The following is a 16,441-nucleotide window of genomic DNA, read 5'->3' on the forward strand; positions in this document are numbered from 1 at the left end:
AGCCAGGTAGGATGCGTGCAGCTAAACATCAGTGGAGAAGGTAGCCAGGTAGGAGGTGTGCAGCTAAGCATCAGTGGTGAAGGTAGCCAGGTAGGAGGTGTGCAGCTAAGTATCAGTGGAGAAGGTAGCCAGGTAGGATGCGTGCAGCTAAGTATCAGTGGAGAAGGTAGCCAGGTAGGATGCGTGCAGCTAAGCATCAGTGGAGAAGGTAGCCAGGTAGGATGCGTGCAGCTAAACATCAGTGGAGAAGGTAGCCAGGTAGGATGAGTGCAGCTAAGTATCAGTGGAGAAGGTAGCCAGGTAGGATGCGTGCAGCTAAGCATCAGTGGAGAAGGTAGCCAGGTAGGATGCGTGCAGCTAAGAATCAGTGGAGAAGGTAGCCAGGTAGGATGCGTGCAGTTAAGCATCAGTGGAGAAGGTAGCCAGGTAGGATGCGTGCAGCTAAACATCAGTGGAGAAGGTAGCCAGGTAGGATGAGTGCAGCTAAGTATCAGTGGAGAAGGTAGCCAGGTAGGATGCGTGCAGCTAAACATCAGTGGAGAAGGTAGCCAGGTAGGATGCGTGCAGCTAAACATCAGTGGAGAAGGTAGCCAGGTAGGATGAGTGCAGCTAAGTATCAGGGGAGAAGGTAGCCAGGTAGGATGCGTGCAGTTAAGCATCAGTGGAGAAGGTAGCCAGGTAGGATGCGTGCAGCTAAACATCAGTGGAGAAGGTAGCCAGGTAGGATGAGTGCAGCTAAGCATCAGTGGAGAAGGTAGCCAGGTAGGATGCGTGCAGCTAAACATCAGTGGAGAAGGTAGCCAGGTAGGATGAGTGCAGCTAAGTATCAGTGGAGAAGGTAGCCAGGTAGGATGCGTGCAGCTAAGTATCAGTGGAGAAGGTAGCCAGGTAGGAGGCGTGCAGCTAAGCATCAGTGGAGAAGGTAGCCAGGTAGGAGGTGTGCAGCTAAGTATCAGTGGAGAAGGTAGCCAGGTAGGAGGTGTGCAGCTAAGTATCAGTGGAGAAGGTAGCCAGGTAGGATGCGTGCAGCTAAGCATCAGTGGCGAAGGTAGCCAGGTAGGAGGCGTGCAGCTAAGTATCAGTGGAGAAGGTAGCCAGGTAGGATGTGTGCAGCTAAGCATCAGTGGTGAAGGTAGCCAGGTAGGAGGTGTGCAGCTAAGTATCAGTGGAGAAGGTAGCCAGGTAGGATGCGTGCAGCTAAGCATCAGTGGAGAAGGTAGCCAGGTAGGATGCGTGCAGCTACGGTCATAAAAGATTTCAAGTAGATTTGAAGTTAGTTCCAGTGTTGAGACACTAGATGGCAGCAGAGTACAAGCTATTCAACACTGCACAGAGTAGTTTGGGACGTGTCGGGATGTCTGCATCAAAAGTAAAGTTTGTGTTATTGAGTTGATACATGAAGTTATCACACCTTGCCTTATTTGGAGTTTGGTCTTTTACTTCCTGTCCTGCGCGCTTCTTTTGGTGGCACTTCCTGTTGTGTTGGTGTTTTTCTATTTTCAAATATTATATGTGTATATATTGTATCTGCTGATGTAGTTGTGGTACAAAATACTGACACAATAGCGATATATGTCAAAACGCCAAACATCGGCGCCGATAATGGGGCCGTGTCAAGTGTGCACTTCATAATATGCACAGGCAAACAAAAACACACTTGATTGTTTCCATGTAAGGAAGTGGTGGTTTTCAAGCTAATGCACACAGCTAATATGTTCTATTGTGTGACCAAGTCCACTCTTGCTAACTGTGCATGGCAGCTGCTGACTTCTTACAATGACATCATGTACGCTATCATGTGCTGAAGTGATAGTAGGCGGGTTGTAACATATAGACTGTAGGACACTTACGCCTACAAAGTGGATGCTGCACTCCGTGTTGACCTCGGTCAAGCGCACGGCTTCACTGAACATGGTTAGATTGCATCTGGACAAGATGGCGCTTGTCCCCTTGCCAGGAGTCTTGCCACTTGCTACATCTTGAGCAGCCTGGGCGGCCTTGTCGTCAAACACACCCCCTGGAGGAATAAAAACACAAAATAGTGATGACTTACTGTAGTTTTGTACTGCATAAACATTCAGTGGTTACTACACTGTGCAGTATAGGCCTGCAAGGAGTCATCCATTAGATGTACATCCTGCTGGCTCATAGTTGAATATATCCATTACAAGTACAAACCCCGTTTATGAGTTGGGAAATTGTGTTAGATGTAAATATAAATGGAATACAATGATGTTTTCAAATGACCATAAGTCTTCAACTATACTAAGTCTTTCAATCGTTACAATCTGCGCTTTTGCATGATATACTAGATACTATGGTCATCTAATTAGTTACTATGGTAATCTAAAGGCCTACTGAAAGCCACTACTACCAACCACGCAGTTTGATAGTTTATATATCAATGATGAAATCTTAACATTGGAACACATGCCAATACGGCCGGGTTAACTTATAAAGTGACATTTTAAATTTCCCGCTAAACTTACGGTTGAAAACGTCTATGTATGATGACGTATGCGCGTGACGTCAATGGTTGAATCGGAAGTATTGGTACACCATTGAATCCAATACAAAAAGTTCTGTTTTCATCTCAAAATTCCACAGTATTCTGGACATATGTGTTGGTGAATCTTTTGCAATTTGTTTAATGAATAATGGAGACTGCAAAGAAGAAAGCTGTAGGTGGGATCGGTGTATTAGCGGCTGGCTGCAGCAACACAACCAGGAGGACTTTGACTTGGATAGCAGACGTGCTAGCCGACGCTAGCCGCTGACCACACGGATGATCGGGTGAAGTCCTTCGTCCTTCCGTCGATCGCTGGAACGCAGGTAAGCACGGGTGTTGATGAGCAGATGAGGGCTGGCTGGCGTAGGTGGAGGGCTAATGTTTTTATCATAGCTCTGTGAGGTCCCGTTGCTAAGTTAGCTTCAATGGCGTCGTTAGCAACAGCATTGTTAAGCTTCGCCAAGCTGGAAATTATTAACCGTGTAGTTACATGTCCATGGTTTAATAGTATTGTTGATCTTCTGTCTATCCTTCCAGTCAGGGATTTATTTATTTTGTTTCTATCTGCATTTGAGCCCGATGCTATCACGTTAGCTCCGTAGCTAAAGAGCTTCGCCGATGTATTGTCGTGGAGATAAAAGTCACTGTGAATGTCCATTTCGCGTTCTCGACTCTCATTTTCAAGAGGATATAGTATCCGAGGTGGTTTAAAATACAAATCCGTGATCCACAATAGAAAAAGGAGAAAGTGTGGAATCCAATGAGCCAGCTTGTACCTAAGTTACGGTCAGAGCGAAAAAAGATACGTCCTGCACTGCACTGTAGTCCTTCACTCTCACGTTCCCCATCCACAAATCTTTCATCCTCGCTCAAATTAATGGGGTAATCGTCGCTTTCTCGGTCCGAATCTCTCTCGCTGCTGGTGTAAACAATGGGGAAATGTGAGGAGTCCTTCCTCCGGTGACGTCACGCTACTTCCGGTACAGGCAAGGCTTTTTTTTAACAGCGACCAAAAGTTGCGAACTTTATCGTCGATGTTCTCTACTAAATCCTTTCAGCAAAAATATGGCAATATCGCGAAATGATCAAGTATGACACATAGAATGGATCTGCTATCCCCGTTTAAATAAAAAAATGTCATTTCAGTAGGCCTTTAAGTCAGACGAGGCACCAAGCAGTGTGGGTGGGGAGTGTTTCCACAGAGTGTTTCCAGAGCGAGCCTGAAAATGTGGGTGTCAGGGACAGACGCGGAAGGAGATTTTTACAACAAAGTTGTAAAGCTTAGTGATATTTATTTTTACTATTCGTGTTCATATTTCGCTGTGTTTGTTGCATTTTTGTTGCCTTTCGCTTGATTGTAAAATATGTGGATGGAGAAGGGGTGTGACGTTCATATGTTGTCAATATTCAGTGTTTTATCCTTCATAGTTAATATTAGTGTTTCTAAAAATAGATATACCGGCCCCCAGACACACTTTTTTCTCTAAATGTGTCCCGCTGAGGCAAAATAATAGCCCAGGCCTGCTGGAAAAGGAGGGTCTCAATAGCAGAGACTAGTCCTTCATTGCAGGTAAAAGGCTTGGTGCCAACATGACAATGCATTCCATGATGGACTGTAAAGTCCTGCCAGGAGTGTTTACCTTCCTGTCGTCCTCCCACCAGAATCTTGTGGACTTTCTTGCACACCTTGAGGATGGTGGCACCCACGTAGGCGATCTCTGCCCCAAAGCGGAAACTCTTGACAAAGAAAATGTGGTAAACAATTCAATTGTCTGTGACCTACTATCACTTGTAAATGATGATGTGTGTTGTGCCAACCTGTGTTAGATAGCAGATGTGTGTTGTGCCAACCTGTGTTAGATAGCAGATGGGTGTTGTGCCAACCTGTGTTAGATAGTAGATGTGTGTTGTGCCAACCTGTGTCAGATAGTAGATGTGTGTTGTGCCAACCTGTGTTAGATAGCAGATGGGTGTTGTGCCAACCTGTGTTAGATAGTAGATGTGTGTTGTGCCAACCTGTGTTAGATAGTAGATGTGTGTTGTGCCAACCTGTGTCAGATAGTAGATGTGTGTTGTGCCAACCTGTGTTAGATAGTAGATGTGTGTTGTGCCAACCTGTGTTAGATAGTAGATGTGTGTTGTGCCAACCTGTGTTAGATAGTAGATGTGTGTTGTGCCAACCTGTGTCAGATAGTAGATGTGTGTTGTGCCAACCTGTGTCAGATAGTAGATGTGTGTGGGGCCAACCTGTGTCAGATAGTAGATATGTGTGGGGCCAACCTGTGTCAGATAGTAGATGTGTGTTGTGCCAACCTGTGTTAGATAGTAGATGTGTGTTGTGCCAACCTGTGCAGATGTGTGTTGTGCCAACCTGTGTTAGATAGTAGATGTGTGTTGTGCCAACCTGTGTTAGATAGTAGATTTGTGTTGTGCCAGCCTGTGTTAGATAGTAGATGTGTGTTGTGCCAACCTGTGTCAGATAGTAGATGTGTGTTGTGCCAACCTGTGTTAGATAGTAGATGTGTGTTGTACGAACTTGTTGGATAGTAGATGTGTGTTGTGCCAACCTGTGTTAGATAGTAGATGCGTGTTGTGCCAACCTGTGTTAGATAGTAGATGTGTGTTGTGCCAACCTGTGTTAGATAGTAGATGTGTGTTGTGTCAACCTGTGTTAGATAGCAGATGTGTGTTGTGCCAACCTGTGTTAGATAGCAGATGTGTGTTGTGCCAACCTGTGTTAGATAGTAGATGTGTGTTGTGCCAACCTGTGGTGTTAGATAGTAGATGTGTGTTGTGCCAACCTGTGTTAGATAGTAGATGTGTGTTGTGCCAACCTGTGTTAGATAGTAGATGTGTGTTGTGCCAACCTGTGTTAGATAGTAGATGTGTGTTGTGCCAACCTGTGTTAGATAGTAGATGTGTGTTGTGCCAACCTGTGTCAGATAGTAGATGTGTGTTGTGCCAACCTGTGTTAGATAGCAGATGGGTGTTGTGCCAACCTGTGTTAGATAGTAGATGTGTGTTGTGCCAACCTGTGTTAGATAGTAGATGTGTGTTGTGCCAACCTGTGCCAGATAGTAGATGTGTGTTGTGCCAACCTGTGTTAGATAGTAGATGTGTGTTGTGCCAACCTGTGTTAGATAGTAGATTTGTGTTGTGCCAACCTGTGTTAGATAGTAGATGTGTGTTGTGCCAACCTGTGTCAGATAGTAGATGTGTGTTGTGCCAACCTGTGTCAGATAGTAGATGTGTGTGGGGCCAACCTGTGTCAGATAGTAGATGTGTGTGGGGCCAACCTGTGTCAGATAGTAGATGTGTGTTGTGCCAACCTGTGTTAGATAGTAGATGTGTGTTGTGCCAACCTGTGTAGATGTGTGTTGTGCCAACCTGTGTTAGATAGTAGATGTGTGTTGTGCCAACCTGTGTTAGATAGTAGATTTGTGTTGTGCCAGCCTGTGTTAGATAGTAGATGTGTGTTGTGCCAACCTGTGTCAGATAGTAGATGTGTGTTGTGCCAACCTGTGTTAGATAGTAGATGTGTGTTGTACGAACTTGTTGGATAGTAGATGTGTGTTGTGCCAACCTGTGTTAGATAGTAGATGTGTGTTGTGCCAACCTGTGTTAGATAGTAGATGTGTGTTGTGCCAACCTGTGTCAGATAGTAGATGTGTGTTGTGCCAACCTGTGTCAGATAGTAGATGTGTGTGGGGCCAACCTGTGTCAGATAGTAGATGTGTGTGGGGCCAACCTGTGTCAGATAGTAGATGTGTGTTGTGCCAACCTGTGTTAGATAGTAGATGTGTGTTGTGCCAACCTGTGTAGATGTGTGTTGTGCCAACCTGTGTTAGATAGTAGATGTGTGTTGTGCCAACCTGTGTTAGATAGTAGATTTGTGTTGTGCCAGCCTGTGTTAGATAGTAGATGTGTGTTGTGCCAACCTGTGTCAGATAGTAGATGTGTGTTGTGCCAACCTGTGTTAGATAGTAGATGTGTGTTGTACGAACTTGTTGGATAGTAGATGTGTGTTGTGCCAACCTGTGTTAGATAGTAGATGCGTGTTGTGCCAACCTGTGTTAGATAGTAGATGTGTGTTGTGCCAACCTGTGTTAGATAGTAGATGTGTGTTGTGTCAACCTGTGTTAGATAGCAGATGTGTGTTGTGCCAACCTGTGTTAGATAGCAGATGTGTGTTGTGCCAACCTGTGTTAGATAGTAGATGTGTGTTGTGCCAACCTGTGGTGTTAGATAGTAGATGTGTGTTGTGCCAACCTGTGTTAGATAGTAGATGTGTGTTGTGCCAACCTGTGTTAGATAGTAGATGTGTGTTGTGCCAACCTGTGTTAGATAGTAGATGTGTGTTGTGCCAACCTGTGTTAGATAGTAGATGTGTGTTGTGCCAACCTGTGTCAGATAGTAGATGTGTGTTGTGCCAACCTGTGTTAGATAGCAGATGGGTGTTGTGCCAACCTGTGTTAGATAGTAAATGTGTGTTGTGCCAACCTGTGTTAGATAGTAGATGTGTGTTGTGCCAACCTGTGTCAGATAGTAGATGTGTGTTGTGCCAACCTGTGTTAGATAGTAGATGTGTGTTGTGCCAACCTGTGTTAGATAGTAGATGTGTGTTGTGCCAACCTGTGTCAGATAGTAGATGTGTGTTGTGCCAACCTGTGTCAGATAGTAGATGTGTGTGGGGCCAACCTGTGTCAGATAGTAGATGTGTGTGGGGCCAACCTGTGTCAGATAGTAGATGTGTGTTGTGCCAACCTGTGTTAGATAGTAGATGTGTGTTGTGCCAACCTGTGTAGATGTGTGTTGTGCCAACCTGTGTTAGATATTAGATGTGTGTTGTGCCAACCTGTGTTAGATAGTAGATTTGTGTTGTGCCAGCCTGTGTTAGATAGTAGATGTGTGTTGTGCCAACCTGTGTCAGATAGTAGATGTGTGTTGTGCCAACCTGTGTTAGATAGTAGATGTGTGTTGTACGAACTTGTTGGATAGTAGATGTGTGTTGTGCCAACCTGTGTTAGATAGTAGATGCATGTTGTGCCAACCTGTGTTAGATAGTAGATGTGTGTTGTGCCAACCTGTGTTAGATAGTAGATGTGTGTTGTGCCAACCTGTGTTAGATAGTAGATGTGTGTTGTGTCAACCTGTGTTAGATAGCAGATGTGTGTTGTGCCAACCTGTGTTAGATAGCAGATGTGTGTTGTGCCAACCTGTGTTAGATAGTAGATGTGTGTTGTGCCAACCTGTGGTGTTAGATAGTAGATGTGTGTTGTGCCAACCTGTGTTAGATAGTAGATGTGTGTTGTGCCAACCTGTGTTAGATAGTAGATGTGTGTTGTGCCAACCTGTGTTAGATAGTAGATGTGTGTTGTGCCAACCTGTGTTAGATAGTAGATGTGTGTTGTGCCAACCTGTGGTGTTAAGATAGTAGATGTGTGTTGTGCCAACCTGTGTCAGATAGTAGATGTGTGTTGTGCCAACCTGTGTTAGATAGTAGATGTGTGTTGTGCCAACCTGTGTTAGATAGTAGATGTGTGTTGTGCCAACCTGTGTTAGATAGTAGATGTGTGTTGTGCCAACCTGTGTTAGATAGTAGATGTGTGTTGTGCCAACCTGTGTTAGATAGTAGATGTGTGTTGTGCCAACCTGTGTTAGATAGTAGATGTGTGTTGTGCCAACCTGTGTTAGATAGTAGATGTGTGTTGTGCCAACCTGTGTTAGATAGTAGATGTGTGTTGTGCCAACCTGTTAGATAGTAGATGTGTGTTGTGCCAACCTGTGTTAGATAGTAGATGTGTGTTGTGCCAACCTGTGTTAGATAGTAGATGTGTGTTGTGCCAACCTGTGTCAGATAGTATATGTGTGTGGGGCCAACCTGTGTCAGATAGTAGATGTGTGTGGGGCCAACCTGTGTCAGATAGTAGATGTGTGTTGTGCCAACCTGTGTTAGATAGTAGATGTGTGTTGTGCCAACCTGTGTAGATGTGTGTTGTGCCAACCTGTGTTAGATAGTAGATGTGTGTTGTGCCAACCTGTGTTAGATAGTAGATTTGTATTGTGCCAGCCTGTGTTAGATAGTAGATGTGTGTTGTGCCAACCTGTGTCAGATAGTAGATGTGTGTTGTGCCAACCTGTGTTAGATAGTAGATGTGTGTTGTACGAACTTGTTGGATAGTAGATGTGTGTTGTGCCAACCTGTGTTAGATAGTAGATGTGTGTTGTGCCAACCTGTGTTAGATAGTAGATGTGTGTTGTGCCAACCTGTGTTAGATAGTAGATGTGTGTTGTGCCAACCTGTGTTAGATAGTAGATGTGTGTTGTGTCAACCTGTGTTAGATAGCAGATGTGTGTTGTGCCAACCTGTGTTAGATAGCAGATGTGTGTTGTGCCAACCTGTGTTAGATAGTAGATGTGTGTTGTGCCAACCTGTGGTGTTAGATAGTAGATGTGTGTTGTGCCAACCTGTGTTAGATAGTAGATGTGTGTTGTGCCAACCTGTGTTAGATAGTAGAAGTGTGTTGTGCCAACCTGTGTTAGATAGTAGATGTGTGTTGTGCCAACCTGTGTTAGATAGTAAATGTGTGTTGTGCCAACCTGTGGTGTTAAGATAGTAGATGTGTGTTGTGCCAACCTGTGTCAGATAGTAGATGTGTGTTGTGCCAACCTGTGTTAGATAGTAGATGTGTGTTGTGCCAACCTGTGTTAGATAGTAGATGTGTGTTGTGCCAACCTGTGTTGGATAGTAGATGTGTGTTGTGCCAACCTGTGTTAGATAGTAGATGTGTGTTGTGCCAACCTGTGTTAGATAGTAGATGTGTGTTGTGCCAACCTGTGTTAGATAGTAGATGTGTGTTGTGCCAACCTGTGTTAGATAGTAGATGTGTGTTGTGCCAACCTGTTAGATAGTAGATGTGTGTTGTGCCAACCTGTGTTAGATAGTAGATGTGTGTTGTGCCAACCTGTGTTAGATAGTAGATGTGTGTTGTGCCAACCTGTGGTGTTAGATAGCAGATGTGTGTTGTGCCAACCTGTGTTAGATAGTAGATGTGTGTTGTGCCAACCTGTGTTAGATAGTAGATGTGTGTTGTGCCAACCTGTGTTAGATAGTAGATGTGTGTTATGCCAACCTGTGTTAGATAGTAGATGTGTGTTGTGCCAACCTGTGGTGTTAGATAGTAGATGTGTGTTGTGCCAACCTGTGTTAGATAGTAGATGTGTGTTGTGCCAACCTGTGTTAGATAGCAGATGTGTGTTGTGCCAACCTGTGTTAGATAGCAGATGTGTGTTGTGCCAACCTGTGTTAGATAGCAGATGTGTGTTGTGCCAACCTGTGTTAGATAGTAGATGTGTGTTGTGCTAACCTGTGTTAGATAGTAGATGTGTGTTGTGCCAACCTATGTTAGATAGTAGATGTGTGTTGTGCCAACCTGTGGTGTTAGATAGTAGATGTGTGTTGTGCCAACCTGTGTTAGATAGTAGATGCGTGTTGTGCCAACCTGTGTTAGATAGTAGATGTGTGTTGTGCCAACCTGTGTTAGATAGTAGATGTGTGTTGTGCCAACCTGTGTTAGATAGTAGATGTGTGTTGTGCCAACCTGTGGTGTTAGATAGTAGATGTGTGTTGTGCCAACCTGTGTTAGATAGTAGATGTGTGTTGTGCCAACCTGTGTTAGATAGTAGATGTGTGTTGTGCCAACCTGTGTCAGATAGTAGATGTGTGTTGTGCCAACCTGTGTTAGATAGTAGATGTGTGTTGTGCCAACCTGTGTTAGATAGTAGATGTGTGTTGTGCCAACCTGTGTCAGATAGTAGATGTGTGTTGTGCCAACCTGTGTTAGATAGTAGATGTGTGTTGTGCCAACCTGTGTTAGATAGTAGATGTGTGTTGTGCCAACCTGTGTCAGATAGTAGATGTGTGTTGTGCCAACCTGTGTTAGATAGTAGATGTGTGTTGTGCCAACCTGTGTTAGATAGTAGATGTGTGTTGTGCCAACCTGTGTTAGATAGTAGATGTGTGTTGTGCCAACCTGTGTTAGATAGTAGATGTGTGTTGTGCCAACCTGTGGTGTTAGATAGTAGATGTGTGTTGTGCCAACCTGTGTTAGATAGTAGATGTGTGTTGTGTCAACCTGTGTTAGATAGCAGATGTGTGTTGTGCCAACCTGTGTTAGATAGCAGATATGTGTTGTGCCAACCTGTGTTAGATAGTAGATGTGTGTTGTGCCAACCTGTGTTAGATAGTAGATGTGTGTTGTGCCAACCTGTGTTAGATAGTAGATGTGTGTTGTGTCAACCTGTGTTAGATAGTAGATGTGTGTTGTGCCAACCTGTGTTAGATAGTAGATGTGTGTTGTGCCAACCTGTGTTAGATAGTAGATGTGTGTTGTGCCAACCTGTGGTGTTAGATAGTAGATGTGTGTTGTGCCAACCTGTGTTAGATAGTAGATGTGTGTTGTGCCAACCTGTGTTAGATAGCAGATGTGTGTTGTGCCAACCTGTGGTGTTAGATAGTAGATGTGTGTTGTGCCAACCTGTGGTGTTAGATAGTAGATGTGTGTTGTGCCAACCTGTGTTAGATAGTAGATGTGTGTTGTGCCAACCTGTGGTGTTAGATAGTAGATGTGTGTTGTGCCAACCTGTGTTAGATAGTAGATGTGTGTTGTGCCAACCTGTGTTAGATAGCAGATGTGTGTTGTGCCAACCAGTGTTAGATAGCAGATGTGTGTTGTGCCAACCTGTGTTAGATAGTAGATGTGTGTTGTGCCAACCTGTGTTAGATAGTAGATGTGTGTTGTGCCAACCTGTGTTAGATAGTAGATGTGTGTTGTGCCAACCTGTGTTAGATAGTAGATGTGTGTTGTGCCAACCTGTGGTGTTAGATAGTAGATGTGTGTTGTGCCAACCTGTGTTAGATAGTAGATGTGTGTTGTGCCAACCTGTGTTAGATAGTAGATGTGTGTTGTGCCAACCTGTGTTAGATAGCAGATGTGTGTTGTGCCAACCTGTGTTAGATAGCAGATGTGTGTTGTGCCAACCTGTGTTAGATAGCAGATGTGTGTTGTGCCAACCTGTGTTAGATAGTAGATGTGTGTTGTGCCAACCTGTGTTAGATAGTAGATGTGTGTTGTGCCAACCTGTGTTAGATAGTAGATGTGTGTTGTGCCAACCTGTGTCAGATAGTAGATGTGTGTTGTGCCAACCTGTGTCAGATAGTAGATGTGTGTTGTGCCAACCTGTGTTAGATAGTAGATGTGTGTTGTGCCAACCTGTGTTAGATAGTAGATGTTTGTTGTGCCAACCTGTGTTAGATAGTAGATGTGTGTTGTGCCAACCTGTGGTGTTAGATAGTAGATGTGTGTTGTGCCAACCTGTGTTAGATAGTAGATGTGTGTTGTGCCAACCTGTGTTAGATAGTAGATGTGTGTTGTGCCAACCTGTGTTAGATAGTAGATGTGTGTTGTGCCAACCTGTGTTAGATAGTAGATGTGTGTTGTGCCAACCTGTGTTAGATAGTAGATGTGTGTTGTGCCAACCTGTGGTGTTAGATAGTAGATGTGTGTTGTGCAAACCTGTGTTAGATAGTAGATGTGTGTTGTGCCAACCTGTGTTAGATAGTAGATGTGTGTTGTGCCAACCTGTGTTAGATAGTAGATGTGTGTTGTGCCAACCTGTGTTAGATAGTAGATGTGTGTTGTGCCAACCTGTGTTAGATAGTAGATGTGTGTTGTGCCAACCTGTGTTAGATAGTAGATGTGTGTGTGCTGAGTTGTCAGCGCATCGACCGCTCCTCTGAAGGTGTAAATCTGCTGGTGAGGATCTCCCACCACCATTTTGGCACATTTTTGTTTCAACAGCACGTCCATGATTGCTAAGAGTGGACAAAAGGGGAAATATGAAGGAAAACATAACATATCTTTTTGTGTGCTTGACATAGGAACACAAAAATAATCATCACGATTAGTTGGATTGATATTGAAATCACGATCAATAACACCATTTATGATTAACTTGAAACGTGAGTTTTTATTGTACCGCCAAAACTATACTTTTAATATAATTTCAAAGAACAACTGACATAAGTTAGTCACGAATAAACAACCATATATAACCATACATTTTAATAATAGCAAAATTTAAAAATACAATTCAGTTTTCCTGTTGTGTTTTGTTACTTTTTACACTTATTTTACCACCATAGAGTGTGTGCTTTTTGTGTCATAAATACAATTTAATCAAATGATTAGTACAATACATCTTTAGAACATTTTTGACCAGTATTTTAAGTCAAAACATAATAATTGTGTAAAGGTATCAATAAGTGCTTTAAGTACAATATGCTTGTGTAAAGTACTTTTTTCAAACCTTTATTTTGTTAGCGCAGTCAGACTAGATGTTACACACGGCGCTATTATTGTGAAGGGGGGGGGGGGGGGTGTGCTGCTGTTCAGACCTTGACATGTGGAGACCACTTGAGGATGTTTAAAAAAATAAAATAAAATAAATAAAAAAAGAGTGCCTCTCAAGTTGCGACTGCTGTTTGTACATTGATGTTACATCCATGATGTCGTTCACAACAACACAACAGATGACAAGTGTTGTGTGTGTATGATTGTTTGTACATTGATGTTACATCCATGATGTCGTTCACAACAACACAACAGATGACAAGTGTTGTGTGTGTATGATTGTTTGTACATTGATGTTACATCCGTGATGTCGTTCACAACAACACAACAGATGACACGTGTTGTGTGTGTATGATTGTTTGTACATTGATGTTACATCCGTGTTGTCGTTCACAACACAACAGATGACATGTGTTGTGTGTGTGTATGATTGTTTGTACATTGATGTTACATCCGTGTTGTCGTTCACAACACAACAGATGACATGTGTTGTGTGTGTGTGTATGACTGTTTGTACATTGATGTTACATCCATGATGTCATTCACAACAACACAACAGATGACATGTGTTGTGTGTGTGTATGATTGTGTGTACATTGATGTTACATCCATGATGTCGTTCACAACAACACAACAGATGACATGTGTTGTGTGGTGTGTGTGTGTATGATTGTGTGTACATTGATGTTACATCCATGATGTCATTCACAACATCACAACAGATGACATGTGTTGTGTGTGTATGATTGTTTATACGTTGATGTTACATCAATCATGTCGTCCACAACAACACAACAGATGACATGTGTTGTGTGTGTATGATTGTTTGTCCATTGATGTTACATCCATGATGTCGTTCACAACAACACAACAGATGACATGTGTTGTGTGTGTATGATTGTTTGTACATTGATGGTGTAATGATAAGTGTGACCAGTAGATGGCAGTCACACATAAGACATACGTGTAGACTGCATGTTGACGCCTGTTCAATAAGTGATGCAAGCAAGTACCAGTAAGCAAGCACCACCAAAACTTTGATGTTTCATCAAATCCATCAAGCCGCGCCACTTGATGGATTGTCGGAGCATTACGGCTACCATAGTCAGACGTACTGTGCTTCAACTTGCATGTATTATTACGGTGTGTGCATAAGGACCCCAAAATGGCACCTATTAGGAGACATTATCTTTTGTTACGCAATATTATGCAAAACCAACTTTACTTACCTATTGGTGCCTGCTGATGTGTATTTAGGATTGGCATACCGATAAGTCTTAAAAAATTGCCATTTTTAATAATAAGTTGCGTACAGTTTTAACTTATATCTGTCAGTAGACTCGCTATAGAAGCGCTAAAAATCTACTGCTACATCAAAGATGATGGAGAGGAAACAATGTCAAAGTGGAGGCACGTACATAAGACCGCCCACTAAAGAGACGGTCAGAAAGCGGCTTAAAGACATACTTGCCAACCTTGAGACCTCCGATTCCGGGGGTGGGGGGTGGGGTGGGGCGTGGTCGGGGGTGGGGCGGGGCAGGGGTGTGGTTGGGGCGTGGTTAAGAGGGGAGGAGTATATTTACAACTAGAATTCACCAACTCGAATATTTCATATATATTTCATATATATATATATATATATATATATATATATATATATATATATATATATATATATATATATATATATATATATATATATATATATATATTTCATATATATATATATATATATATATATATGAAATACTTGACTTTCAGTGAATTCTAGCTATATATAATATATATATATATATATATATATATATAATATAATATATATAATATTATATATATATATATATATATATATATATATATATAAATATATATATAATAATAATAAATAAAATAAATAAATAATAAATAAATAATATATAATATAATATATATAATATATTATATAATATAAAAAATAAATAAAAATAATAATATATAAATATATATATAATATAATATAATATATAATATATATATATATATATATATATATATATATATATATATATATATATATATATATATATATATATATATATATATATATATATATATATCCATCCATTTTCTACCGCTTATTCCCTTCAGGGTCGCGGGGGGCGCTGGAGCCTATCTCAGCTACAATCGGGCGGAAGGCGGGGTACACCCTGGACAAGTCGCCACCTCATCGCAGGGCCAACACAGATAGACAGACAACATTCACACTCACACTCACACACTAGGGCCAATTTAGTGTTGCCAATCAACCTATCCCCAGGTGCATGTTTTTGGAGGTGGGAAGAAGCCGGAGTACCCGGAGGGAACCCACGCAGTCACGGGGAGAGCATGCAAACTCCACACAAAAAGACCCCGAGGCCGGGATTGAACTCACGACTACTCAGGACCTTCGTATACGCAGTAACCCCTCTGCCTATATATTTATTTTATTATACATATAAATAAAAGAAATACTTGAGTGTTCCAGAGGCTATCCAGTAGATGGCAGTATTGTCCTGTTTAAGAGTGTCACAACATTGCTGTTTACGGCAGACCAACTGCTTTACGGTAGACGAAAATGTGACTGCTGTTGTTGTGTGTTAATGAAACTGCCTAACAATAAAGCCACATAAGAAACCAAGAACTCGCCCTCGATCATTCTACAGTTATAACGTGATTGGGCAGGCACGCTGTTTATATCGTGGGAAAGCGGGCGTGAAAACAGACTGTCGCTGCTGTCCCCACTCAGGTCCGCATTGAGCTGGAGGGGGCGTGGCCTCCAGCTCCGGCTGAATTCCAGGAGTTTATCGGGAGAAAATTTCTTCCGGGAGGTTATCGGGAGAGGTGCTGAATTCTGGGAGTCTCCCGGTAAAACCGGGAGGGTTGGCAAGTATGCTTAAAGATGATGTGTAAAACATCGTTTTGACCAAAGAATCACCATTACATGTTATGTAGACCAGTGTTTTTCAACATTTTCTGAGCCAAGGCACATCTTTTTCATTGAAAAAATTCTAAGGCACACCACCAGCAGAAAACATTTTAAAAAATGAAACTCAGTAGCCGATATTGACAATAAAAAGTTGTTCTCGCAATTGTTGGATATGACTTTAAAGCATAACCCAGCATGCATCACTATAGCTCTTGTCTCAAAGTAGTTGTACTGTCACATCACACCCTGACTTATTTGGACTTTTTTGCCGTTTTCCTGTGTGTAGTGTTTTACTTCTTGTCTTGCGCTCCTATTTTTGTGACTCATCCTGTTTTGTTGGTATTTTCCTGTAGCAGTTTCATGTCTTCCTTTGAGCGATATTTCCCGCATGTACTTTGTTTTAGCAATCAAGAATATTTCACTAGTTTTTATCCTTCTTTGTGGGGACATTGTTGATTGTCATGTCATGTTCGGATGTACATTGTCTTTGCTCCACAGTAAGTCTTTGCTGTCGTCCAGCATTCTGTTTTTGTTTACTTTGTAGCCAGTTCAGTTTTAGTTTGGTTCTGCATAGCC

At 42.3% G+C, this 16,441-nt stretch overlaps 1 protein-coding gene across 3 annotated transcripts in view; it reads right to left on the bottom strand.

Annotated features, from left to right (window-relative positions):
* Positions 1-16,441, bottom strand: part of fbxo18 (F-box DNA helicase 1) — a 73,805-nt gene that overhangs the window by 35,489 nt on the left and 21,875 nt on the right. For all 3 annotated transcript variants that reach the window (XM_062066345.1, XM_062066344.1, XM_062066346.1), the window contains exons 13-15: positions 12,250-12,383; positions 4,150-4,246; positions 1,851-2,017 (exon numbers count right to left, since the gene is read on the bottom strand). In XM_062066345.1, the coding sequence (XP_061922329.1) occupies positions 1,851-2,017; positions 4,150-4,246; positions 12,250-12,383 (398 nt within the window). The remainder of the gene's footprint in view (positions 1-1,850; positions 2,018-4,149; positions 4,247-12,249; positions 12,384-16,441) is intronic.

Source organism: Entelurus aequoreus, linkage group LG12 (genome assembly GCF_033978785.1).
Source record: "Entelurus aequoreus isolate RoL-2023_Sb linkage group LG12, RoL_Eaeq_v1.1, whole genome shotgun sequence".
Lineage (NCBI taxonomy): Eukaryota > Metazoa > Chordata > Actinopteri > Syngnathiformes > Syngnathidae > Entelurus > Entelurus aequoreus.